General features: G+C 41.2%; 1 protein-coding gene across 4 annotated transcripts in view; it reads right to left on the bottom strand.

Moving 5' to 3' along the window:
• Positions 1 to 11,062, bottom strand: part of EPM2A (EPM2A glucan phosphatase, laforin) — a 59,971-nt gene extending 48,909 nt beyond the window's left edge. For 2 of the 4 annotated variants that reach the window (XM_089530243.1, XM_089530244.1), the window contains exon 1: positions 10,485 to 11,062. In XM_089530243.1, the coding sequence (XP_089386369.1) occupies positions 10,485 to 10,749 (265 nt within the window). In that variant the 5' untranslated portion in view covers positions 10,750 to 11,062. Of the gene's footprint in view, positions 1 to 122; positions 159 to 2,984; positions 3,912 to 8,815; positions 8,956 to 10,484 lie in introns of all 4 variants that reach the window. The other 2 variants (XM_089530245.1, XM_089530246.1) reach the window with 2 other exon arrangements.
• Between the last annotated feature and the right edge of the window lie 1,031 nt (positions 11,063 to 12,093).

The raw sequence follows: 12,093 nt of genomic DNA, 5'->3' as shown, positions 1-12,093 counted from the left end.
CTGCTTTTAAGCATGGAAGGCACCAGAGAGGATAAGTGAGGAGGCCCCCTTTTTTCTTGCCACAACCATCCACATCCTTTATATGTAACTAAGGAAGGTACCGCAAGCCCCCAAACACATACTTTCAAGTCCAGTAGAGTGCTGCAGCATCACTTCTCCTGCAGAAAAACAAGTTCAGGAAGAAAAAAGATTTTCATAGAGACTTATAAAAATGTTTGACATTTGACAGGGTGACAAAAATACAATTTTCATGTTGTCTTAACAGATGTTTTCTAACACATACATCCTTTTTCATTAGAGTAATCCCTTCCTGCTTTCTGTGATCTTGCATTACAATGAAATAGAAAGACCACTGAATATTTCTAGTAATCCATTTTTTTTACTGCATGGCATAATTTCTATTGCTATCATAATTTGGCTTCCATTACTACATACACCATGTCTCCTTTTAAAACAAAACAAAACAAAACTTTGATATTGGAGCCTGTTGTGGCAGCCTCCCTGCTGTCTGTCTGAAATTCAATCTTAGATGGCTTAGAACAGAGTCTGCTTCCATTCAAGTAAGACTGAATTGTTATTGATTGTTCCAACACAGAACTATGGACGTGTTGAACTTCCCTCATCTAAATATAGATGGCTTAGACCTTTTGGCAGGGGGTGTACGTTGTTTCTAGTTGTCCTTTTCTCCCATACGTTTCCAAAACTGTAGCTACCAAAAATGTAAAATACATCTCACAAAATAATATTTTTTTCTCTCTGTTAGAGACTTATGGCTAATTGTGAATTTTAAAAACGGTACAATTAATAATACACCACTTTTTGTTGTTCTGAGGTTTGTTTTAACAGTAATATTAAACCCAGCTTTGTCAGAAAGTTAAATATTTCCACAATGGCATATATTTGCTATCCTAAATGTGCTCAGTATTGATCATAAGATAATTCCAGAAATGTATCTATTTCTCTTTTGAGAGCTCCTGCTTGATGTTACACATAGTATCTATACATACAAATGTGAGCTTTATCATACAAAGAAATAAACACACAGGCCTAGATCCAAATGTTAGCCCCAACAAAAGTAGATTCATTAAAACCACTGGGAACCTGGTAAGTCAACACTGATGTAAGTTCCATTGATTTAGTAGGTCCAATTTAAGACTAACAATTGGATTTAGACCAGAGGATCCAGAATTTCTCCAAACCAGTAAAAGAATTAAACTTTCAAAATTTCAGCTCTCAGATCATTTATAGACAATAGCATAAGTGTGTGTCTGTGTGTGCATGCATGTGTGTCATAGAAAGAGAAGAGATAAATAAGCCCCGGTACAGATTCTCTGGATTGTTGCTGCGGCAACTGCACAGCCGTGGCAACGATCCACCCCAAAAAGGAGCTCTGAAATGGAGCTCCTTCCCACAACGCCACCAAGGCACCATTTGTGCCCTGGGGCGTCACAGTGACATGTCTTGTGCCATTGGGCGCCGCCCATACGTATTAGGTTTTGGGAGCATGCAGTTGCTGCATGCTCCCGAACCCTAAAATCACCACCAGCACGCCACAAAGCGCCCATTTGTACTGGGCCTAAATCTCTCTCTTTGCTTTTTCTTGCAATTGAAATTGGACCAAATATAAACATAGGACCAAAGTCTTCCTAGTTTAACGAATTTTCACTTCCAACCCCTTTTAACCAAACAAAAAGCTTACATACACATCAATAAAAATAAGAGACTCTCCCTCATTCTCCTGTAATCTGACTGAATGGCTGCTACCAGGTGGCAATTGATAGCTGAGACCTGACCTCAGCTAGCCATACATCCTTTTTCTTTCTTTCTTTCTCTCTAAGCACTTACTCCACAACGTTGTGTAAGAGTGGTCTCACTATATGTTGCTCAGTGTTGTTTTTCCAACAAAGAGGTTTGCTGAAACACTCATAGAAGCTTGTAAACAAGGCAGAATGGCCACATTCTTCTTCTTTTTTCTCAGAAAATATTTGTTGCCTGAGCAAACAATACAGACGTCCCTTTTGTCTATCATGGTTAATGCTTGTACAAATTAAGTTTAGTTTGTGTGAAGTATCACTTTTTTTTATCTGTCATGAATCTATCACTAATCAATTTCATAATACAGGATTGTATTACCCAATAGTGGCTTTGTATGTATGTGTCTTCAATAGGCCTCCAGACTTATGGCAATCTCATTAATTTTTCATAGGGTTTTCTTAGCCAAGGAATACTCACAGGTGGTTTTGCCTGGTCCTTCCTCTGAAATATAGCCTACAGCACCTGGTATTTATTGGTGGTCCAATTCAAGTACTAACCAGGGCTAACCCTACTTGACTAACAAGATCAGACAGGATCGGGTAACTTTGGGTACTTAGGCCCTTTGAACTAGTGGAAAGGACTTGGGTGAGGCATCCATGTCTTCCTAATGTGCTGTCTTTTAAGATGCTCTGTGCTGTGTCCCATAAAGTTCCACAGCCTCCACTAATCCTCAGGAGTAAGTTTATAGGACATAGGAGGTTGTATAAGAGAGATCTGGGGAGGGGGGGGGGAAGTGTCCTGCCTTTGCTAGTGAAACTACTTTCCTCTAGTGCAAACCCACCAATGGCTTCTAGCCAGAGTCTATAAAATATTTCTTTTTATCGAAGCAGTTCATAGTTTTATAATCATTTGGCCTGTTTGCTCTTAAGGCCAACTGAAATGTTACATGATTGACGCACATTTTGTCATTAATCACTTCTGTCTCACTGAGTCTATTTCCTAAGCTGAAAAGTCTGTGTCTATATCCTCCCTTCCTAGAAAATATGCCCGAAACCTTATTTTGATTTTTCAAGCTTTATAACCTTTCTGAAATGAGATGATTGCGCCAAAGATTGTACCAAAACAGACTGAGCCGGAAAAAACAGAGTCACACGAGGTAGAATGTTTGCTGCAGTGGTTGATAGCCCTCTGTGTTTGCAAAAGTTGCAGTTAACATGAATGATACAGACCTTTTGGTACCATTTTCTGTTTTTATTCTGTATCTGTAAAAAGAAAAATGTATTTAGAAAGTAGCTAAAATAAAGGTTGCAGGCTGTGAAATTCTGCACCAAAATGTAATTCTGAGGACTAAAGTGATGAGTACTTACTTCATGATTTGCAGTCTTATACTGTAAGAGAATTTGCCTTGTTTATTACTATTGCTGTTGTAATTACAACTGTTGTTAAAGACCCATTTACTAGCTAAATCTTCTAAAGAGGATCTTTTTTCTGTTGCCCACCTTTGCTGCATTGGACAGAATATCTGCTATTTCAGATGTTGGCAATTCTTAATGCACTTGGTCCCTGCAAAACCTAGAGATCCACACTACTGGTACCTTCAGTTTTTTAGTTTAATTTTTAAAACTTTTTTAAAACTAAAAATACATCCATACTTTCAGGGAATGGGGAATACATTTTGCAATGTTTCTGACTCCCTCCTAAGGGTGTTTTAGGCCAAAACAGATTTTTATTTAACTAGGAAGAAAAATGAAGTTAACTTCTTGAAGAACTTGAAAAATGGCCTTGCAGGTCATATGTAGCCTACAGACTCCACTTTCCCCACTCCTGCACTATGTGAAGCCCATTAATTTCCAGAAACAGAGTAAATGACCAGATGGGTCCAGAACCATCTATAGAAAATTAGATGATATGCATGCTCACAAATACAAACATACTTCTATAAGATATACCATAACTGTCTCCCATTGATTTTTTTTTTTTGGGGGGGGGGGTTAGGGCAAAGCTCAGGGGTGGAAGGCAAAATACTCCAGTGTCCATGAAGTTCCTCCTCCTTGCAGACTGCCATTTTTCTTTCCAGATCCTCAGTATGAGATGATATAACATTTCTCTGATGAAGACTTCTCATGGTGGTAGTTTCTCCCTCTAATTCTCCCTGCCTAAAAAAAAAAAATCCTGAAATGATTCATCTACTTTCACATCCTGTGATTATAGGCATAAAATGGGGAGGCAGTGATTTCAAGCTGTACCTCTAGATTTCTCTGCAGAAGAATGCACTGCATGCAATATTTTGATTTTACAACATTAACATATTATACACCATAAAAGGCAAATTTATAAGTACTGCATATTTAATTTAGATACATAAAAAACGATTACTCTATGTCAGGTCAAATTTATTTCTGGTCACCCATATCAGCAAAGGATCTTTACACCTGAAAGCATAAAAGCTTTGTTTCTTAAAATAAATTATTAGGCAATAAATGTTTAGTTAAACATAATGTTCCTTCCTTTTCATTATTTCTTAGGCAAGATTGAACTGAGCAACAGAAATAAATGTTTAATTTGTATTTTACCATCAAACACATAAACACTGGATAGATTCCACTAAATGTTGATTAAGTTCTTGTAGTAGAGCTTTGTAGGATAAAAGATTTATTCTCAGGTAGAACAGTGACATCTAATGGACATTGTAAGTAAGTCTTTGATGTACATTCCACTGATTTTATCGTATGAGGAAAGTAAAAGTAAAGGGGAAAGCAGAGAAGAGATGAAGGATGTGTGTTTATGTGACTTCAAGTCACATGTCAACGTATGGCAACCCCATTAATTTCACAGCGTTTTCTTAGGCAAGCCAGTTCCTTCCTCTGAAATACAGCCTACAGCACTTGGTATTCATTGGCAAAGTCCCACCCAAGTACTAACCAAAGTTGTCCCTGCTTAGCTTCTAAGATGGCCTGAGAAGGCAATTGCCTTTCCTAGATATACTTAATTATCAGTAAAATGTGCTTCTGAGGCCTCTTATTTTGAGTGTTCTATCCTCTGGCATTAAAACCCCCACAGCAACATTCAGAGTATAAATATTTAAAATTTATTTCCAACTGTTTTAAATGTAATTTGGATTCCACCAAATACTCTACACTGGCATATTCTGTCACTGTAATAGCAGGCTTCTTCATTCAAATCACACATAGAAATTCTGAGTGATGTGATAATTCATGTGCATCCCCTACTGCAAGCTATTTGATGTCACATTTTCTGCAACTCAAATTTCATTCAAATTAGATGTTGCCAACATTGGATGGATCTTGAGGAAAACAGCTTCTTGGCACTGACTTTTTGTATCATGAATACTAAAAAATAAAAGCTACACAATTCTGAACAGTTACAATTTGGCTTTGCTGCTACAATATGGAAACAAGTGGTAATACAATATCTGATCTATTTGTCTTCTACTAACTGAAGTAGTAGCTCCTGAACCTCAGCTGTCCTTTTGCACTGTATCAGGAAAGTCTCAGTGGCCTCAATCAGAGATCCTTAGAAATCAGATTTACGACACTCCATAGCTAACTTCAATATCTTGGTCCATTTTAACCTTCAGTTTGATTTATTTGGTTAACACATATCCACTCCCTGCTGCTTCCAATACCGTCACTCTTTTCAGGACATTTACAAATGTAGCTGGGTATGTCAGCACAGTAAAAACTTCCTATGCATTTCTAAGTAGAAAACTTTATTACTATTATTGACAGTTACACACAAAATCCATCTGATGGACCCTCAAGCATTTTGCAGGTATTAAAAATGTCCGCTTTGAACTTTTGCAGCAATATAAAGGAATACCAATATGGTGTAGATATATCACCCCTGCCTTTGGCTAAATACCAGATGTATACAGTGCAACTTTCAAGCACATACTTTGAAGTGTAAGTAAAAGTATAAGAAAAAAAATATATACCAAACTGCAAAAGTAAATGTGTTTATTTCCATTTGTCATTCCAACCTTAAATCAACATGCCTCTTAAGTTTCCTCTCTGTAATACAGATAAATATTTTTGTAAGATATTAAAACATTCAAAGAGATTCCTTTTTACCCTGTAATAGTTTCTGTAAGGATGACACCGTGAAGAAATGTTTGGTTGTATTTAGTATGTTTAAAATGTGATGGTATGATTGTAATATTGCAGTTTTAATCAATAAAATGTTTTATTTTAAAAAAGTTTCCTCTGTGGAAAATTTTCGTAGTTCTTTAGTTATAGCAATTCATGAACATTTTTATCTGGAAGCTATATCAGGTAAAATATATCCCTAGCTGTGGGTTATGCTGAGATGTTATCTTACATATTATGATTTTAAAGATATAAGCCCTGCCAGACCTCTATGAAGGCAAAAGTCTCCTCTGCCATCACTCTTTTGGCTTCAACTGTGGACAGACAAGTGCTTTGCAGATTGTTTCAGAAATCCTCCAATTTTTAACAGCTGGATTGACAGGACTCACATAGAAGCACTCCTGGTTAGATTAAGAGTCTCATACTTGCACTGCCATACTTTCCTACTTTGGTGCTGATGTGGGGAAAGAGGACAAGAAATGCCAGCACTGCACTAGATTCTCCCCGTATTTCTTGTGTGGGGTTGTTTTATTGGTAAAAGGCAGCAGGAAGGAAAAGATTTACTGTAACAATAGGCCATAGCAGATGATTTAATGGCACCTTATGGCTTTTTATGAGATCAAGTCTTCCACTTACTTTTCTTATTATCTGCTGTTTTACTTGTTGTTTTGAAACAGCTTTTGCTTTACTATTTTACTGTTATGTACTTTTGTTGACCATCTGAAGGTGTATACAAAAGGAAGGAAATAAATACCTAAAATAAATAAATAAATAAATAAATAAATAAAAACTTTTATTTATATCCCGCTTTTCTGTGACAGGACAATCAAAGCGGCTTACGTTAAAAGTCTTCCACTGGAGAGAAGTGACCAGTGGGGTCCCACAGGGGTCTGTCCTGGGCCCAGTGCTATTCAATATCTTTATCAATGACCTGGATGACAGAATTGGGAGCATACTTATCAAATTTGCAGATGACACCAAATTAGGGGGAATAGCTAATACTCCAGAGGACAGGATCAACATTCAAAATGACCTGAATAGATTTGAAAGCTGGTCCAAAGTTAACAAAATGAAATTCAACACAGAGAAATGTAAGGTACTGCACTTAGGGCAGAAAAATAAAATGCACAGATATAGGATGGGGGACACCTGGCTGAATGAGACTACATGGGAAAGGGATCTGGGAGTCCAAGTAGACCACAAGTTGAACATGAGTCAACAGTGCGATGCAGCAGCTAAAAAGGCCAATGCAATTTTAGGCTGCATCAATAAAAGTATAGTGTCTAGATCAAGAGAAGTAATAGTGCCACTGTATTCTGCTTTGGTCAGGCCCCACCTGGAATATTGTGTCCAGTTCTGAGCACCACAATTTAAAAAGGATGTTGAGAAACTGGAATGTGTCCAAAGGAGGGTGATTAAAATGGTGAAAGATCTAGAAACCATGTCCTATGAGGAATGACTCAGGGAGCTGGGGATGTTTAGCCTGGAGAAGAGAAGGTTAAGAGGTGATATGATAGCCCTGTTTAAATATTTGAAAGGATGTCATATTGAGGAGGGAGCAAGCTTGTTTTCTGCTGCTCCAGAGAACAGGACCCGGAACAATGGATGAAAGCTACAGGAAAAGAGATTCCACCTCAACATTAGGAAGAACTTCCTGACAGTAAGGGCTGTTCGACAGTGGAACAAACTCCCTCGGAGTGTAGTGGAGTCTCCTTCCTTGGAGGTCTTTAAGCAGAGACTAGATGGCCATCTGTCAGGGATGCTTTGATTTGGATTTCCTGCATGGCAGAATGGGGTTGGACTGGATGGCCCTTGTGGTCTCTTCCAACTCTATGATTCTATGAAAATCCACATTTACAAATTTATATCCCAAATTCCCCCCCATTAAAACAGGATTAAACACATTACAATTAAAACATCTGTTAAAAACACAATAAAAAATACAGCGAGGACAGAGCGGTGGGCTGATACATGATGTGTTACTGGCTATCTTATACTCTTCAAGCATCTCACTTATTGTCTATCAAGAGGGTAAGCAATGTGCCAGTCTTCCCTACCCACTTCCCATGCAAGGCTAGCACAAGGACACTTCAATCACTTCTTAGGGATCAAAGGAATTGTTTCATTCTAGTCTATATAGAAAAGATAGGTTTTCAAAGAGCTGGGGAAAACATTGCAGAACTGTCAAAATCCACTCTGTGTATCTGTCAGTGTCTGGACACATGTTCGTTTATTCTGTTCTGTCACAGTCTTTGGTCAAACTAGTTTTCCAGGTTCCCGGCGTGCTCCAAGTAGTATCTAAACTAGGCATGGACAAAGCATGATCTGTGGACAAAGTGTGGCCCATGGACTGCATGTGGGCTGCCAGACCCAAAAGTGTGCCCCCTGGCATCTGGAACCACCACAGCCCCACAAAATGGAGAAACTCCTAATACTTCAAACAGCTAATAACACTTGCCACATTTGGGCAGAAACAAGCCTTGTCTTGCTGTGGAAAACAAATGATTTGCAAATGCTCCCAGCCGCTCCTTCCATTCTCCTTATGCCAGTCTTCCCTTAAAAATCTTGTCCCTTGATGGCAAAAATTCCCATTCCCTTCTACCCCCATTACTCCAGTCCCAGCTTAAAATTAATTACTCTGTTAATATCAATATTATTTTATTTAAATTTTTAAAGGTGCAGCCCTGAGTAGTTCCCAATGCCTGAATCTGGCGCCTGTTCCTCCCGCAGTTGCCCACCCCTGATCTGATCTAAGCTGAGTAGAGCCAAAGCTAGCATCCAGAAGCATAACTACTGCATTTGTATTGCACTTACACACATTTTGTGTGATCATAAGCACCAATGGGCTGCTGCAGACACCAACTAGGTATAATGCTTCTGTCAAGAAGCCAGAATTTGGGAAATGGTTTTATTAGCAATTATTTAAAATGTAGAAAGGTAAGAATGAATTATACCGTGAGAAGTGAGATAGCAAAGCATCCTCTGTCAGCCTGGCTAGAAGCAGTTGCTATGTCTCACTCTCTCTTCCCAAACAAATCATAGGGAGCCCAAGGAATTGCTTGTTCATCTTTTTCTTCCATGCCCCTTTCCACCTCTGTATCAAATAAACCACAAGCCATTATTTTAAACTTGAAAGTACTGGCAGTATATAAATACAGTAAATAAATAAAATCAAAACATGTAGTCGCTTCCTTACTTGTCAGTTTTAAATTTTCTTTAGTTTTCCCATTCCATTTAATTCTGTTGACCACTATTTAGCCTTCTCTGCATGATGTTTTGACATTCAAATAATTTTTAAAATTCCACATAGACTCAACCGAACTCACTATTCACTGAGTGTTTATAAAGAATATATAAGATGGACTTAATACCTCCCCTACCACCTTTCCTTTTTACTGTGTATCCTGTGTCTTATTTAGATTGTATGCCTGAGGGCAGGAAACTGTCAAATTAAGGCTCTGCAAGCCACTTTGGGAGCCTTTTGGGCTGAAGGGTGGGTATAAAGAAAGCCAGCATGGCGTAGTGGTTAGGGTGCAGCTTTGGAGATCAGGGTTCGGTTCCCCTCTTGGCCATGAAACCCACTGGGTGGACTTTAGTACTTCACATGCTCTCAGCCTCAGGGATGGCAAGAGCAGCCCTCCTCTGAACAAATCTTGCAGCAACAACAACAACAACCACCCCATGACAGGGTTGCCATATGTCAGTAAACAACTTGAAGGCACACAACAACAACAACAACAACAAGAAGCTACCTTGGGAGGCTTTTTGGATGGAGGGTGGGTATAAATACTCTAAATAAATAATTATCACCATTTTTGTACTGCAGTCAAACCCCTGGGGCCACAAGGCACGCATGCCATGCAGCCTTTGCAGACTGCTCTTCTCAATCAAAAAATAGTGCACTTGCCATGGCAGGGATGGAGAAGAGTGCGCAGAGATGTATACACAGCTGAACTTCAGTCTACAGTTTGGCACTGCTTTGTCTGGCTCAAGGCTATGGAATTCTGGGAGTTGGAGTATGTTGTGGGGGCCAAACTCCAACTCCCAGAATTCCATAGCCTTTAGCCAGAAAGGAATTAGTCCAGTCTCGGACCGCTTTAATTGCCCCTGGCTCAGTGCGAGGGAATCCTAGGAACTGTAGTTTATTGTGGCACCCAGAGAAGGCTAAATGCCTCACACAAAACTACAGTTCCCAGAATTCCCTAGCATCAGGAGGCCCAAAGGCTGAGAACCAGAGGGAGTTTGGCCACGCCTCCTCTAGAGCAATGGGTCCCCAAACTGTGCTCTTTTTAAGGGGTTTCGGGCTTCAGCTCCCAGAATCTCAGGCTATTGGCCAACATGGCTTCTGGGAGTTGAAGTCCAAAATCTCTTAAAGGGCACTGTTTGGGGACCACTGTCAGTGCTCTTTAAGGGCTTTTGGACTTCAGCTCCCAGAATCCCAGGCTACTGGCTACCATGGCTGAGGCTTCTGGGAGCTGAAGTCCAAAATCTCTTATAGGACAGTTTGGGGGAACCACTGTTCTAGAGCGAGTTTGACCACGCCCCTCCTCCTCTTCCGACGCATGCGCACAAACGCAGATGCCCGCCAAAGAGAGGTGGGAGGGGCCGGCGAGCGACACTTACCTTCCCAGAGAGTGTCGCCAGTCTCGCGCCGCCTCAGGAACTTGTACCAGAAGGTGGAGGCGGCCTCTTCCTCGGGCAGCGCCGCCTCCGCCAGCCACAGGACGGGCTCTTGAGCGGGCAAGGGAGCCAGGGGCCGCACGGGCTTCATGGGCAGCGCTTGCTTGGGCTCCCATTGGCCCAGCTCCGGGCGGGAACCTGACACGCAGAGCACTGTGCCTCCTTCGGCCAGCCGCGCCGGCACAATCACCCCGAAACGGAACAGCATGGCAGCGGCGGTGGCCAGGGGCGCTTCCGTTCCCTGCCGCTAGGGGCGAAAGAGGGAAGAGCAGGCAATAGTAGAAGGAAACAGACGGCGCAAGGCTTGGCTTCCGCTCCCTGCCGCTAGGGGCGAAAGGGCAGAGACGACGATGACGATGACTGCGGAAGGGAGACCCTCAAAGGAGGCGGAGGGAGGGTAAACACGTGACTAGGGGGCGGGGCTTCAGCCACCGTTAAAAAGGGGGGGCGGAGAGACTAAGGCCAGTCCTCCTGAGGAGACCAAGCATAAGGTGACCAGGCTCTTCGAAATGGAGCACACTCAAGAAACAGTGTCCGTCGTGGCCAAATAAAAGTGTTAAAAGCACTCCTATGAAGTTAATAAAATAAATAATCCTTTTTTATTTCTATCAAGGATAATGGAGGCGGCCTCCATATTAAAACTCCATACAAAGTCCCAATATCCCCCTCCCCCACAACAGAATTAAACCATGAAATATTAACGCATCCTTCCCAGCCGTGCTCCCAACGGAGGGCATTCAGGAAGTCCTCCTGGACAGAGGCTCAAATGTCTAGGGTGTTTCCTAGACAAGGAGGGCCCCTGGCCACCCTTCGCAAGGTGCCCTGAGCGCACCCCAAAATGGGGAACGTTCCAAGAAAGGATGGTTTACAAGCATAAAGCCCTCATTTCTTAGTCATGCTCCAGAGGGCAAGCATCATGGAACTACTCCTGAACATTAGGTTGAAATGTAGGCTATGTCTTGAAAAAGGAGGACCTCTAGTCAACCTGGCACTGCAAAATGTAGGACTCTGAAAAAATAAGGGAGGGCATGACACAATAAAAGCTGTAAATTCACGCTTCTTAGTCCTGCTCCAAATGGAGGACATGGCTGAAATGGAGGACCAGTCCTGGAAGACAGGCACATCTGGGCACCCTGTATTCACCACAAAGCAGGACAAGGCACCACAAAAGGTAGAACGTGACCCATCAAAAGCCAAAAACAGTAAAAAATATATAAATTCATGGAAATAACCCGGTTTTCAGGCCAGGTTAGTTTTTCAGTGTGAATGGGGCCATTGTCTTTTCTAGTGATCCCTGCCTTCTTATAATGTGGCCAAAGTACAACAGCCTTTGCACTTTCCTCCCTGATTTTCCTTAGTAGCTGATCCAAGTCTGGGATGTTTTCTGCTAGTAGTATGGTGTGGCCTGCATCTCTTAAGATTGTGATATTCCTTCCTCCTATTTTCACTCTTCCTTCTTCTGTGCCAGATGGAAGGACTTAACCAGGAAGGCTGTGGTCCCCCCTTATCCACAGGGGATAAGTTCAAAGACCTCCAATGGATGCCTAAAACC

This window comes from Sceloporus occidentalis, unplaced genomic scaffold, assembly GCF_023333645.1.
Source record: "Sceloporus occidentalis isolate IW3139 unplaced genomic scaffold, rSceOcc1.0.p SCAF_6, whole genome shotgun sequence".
In the NCBI taxonomy this organism is placed as follows: Eukaryota; Metazoa; Chordata; class Lepidosauria; order Squamata; family Phrynosomatidae; genus Sceloporus; species Sceloporus occidentalis.
This window is presented reverse-complemented; position numbering and strand designations above follow the sequence as displayed.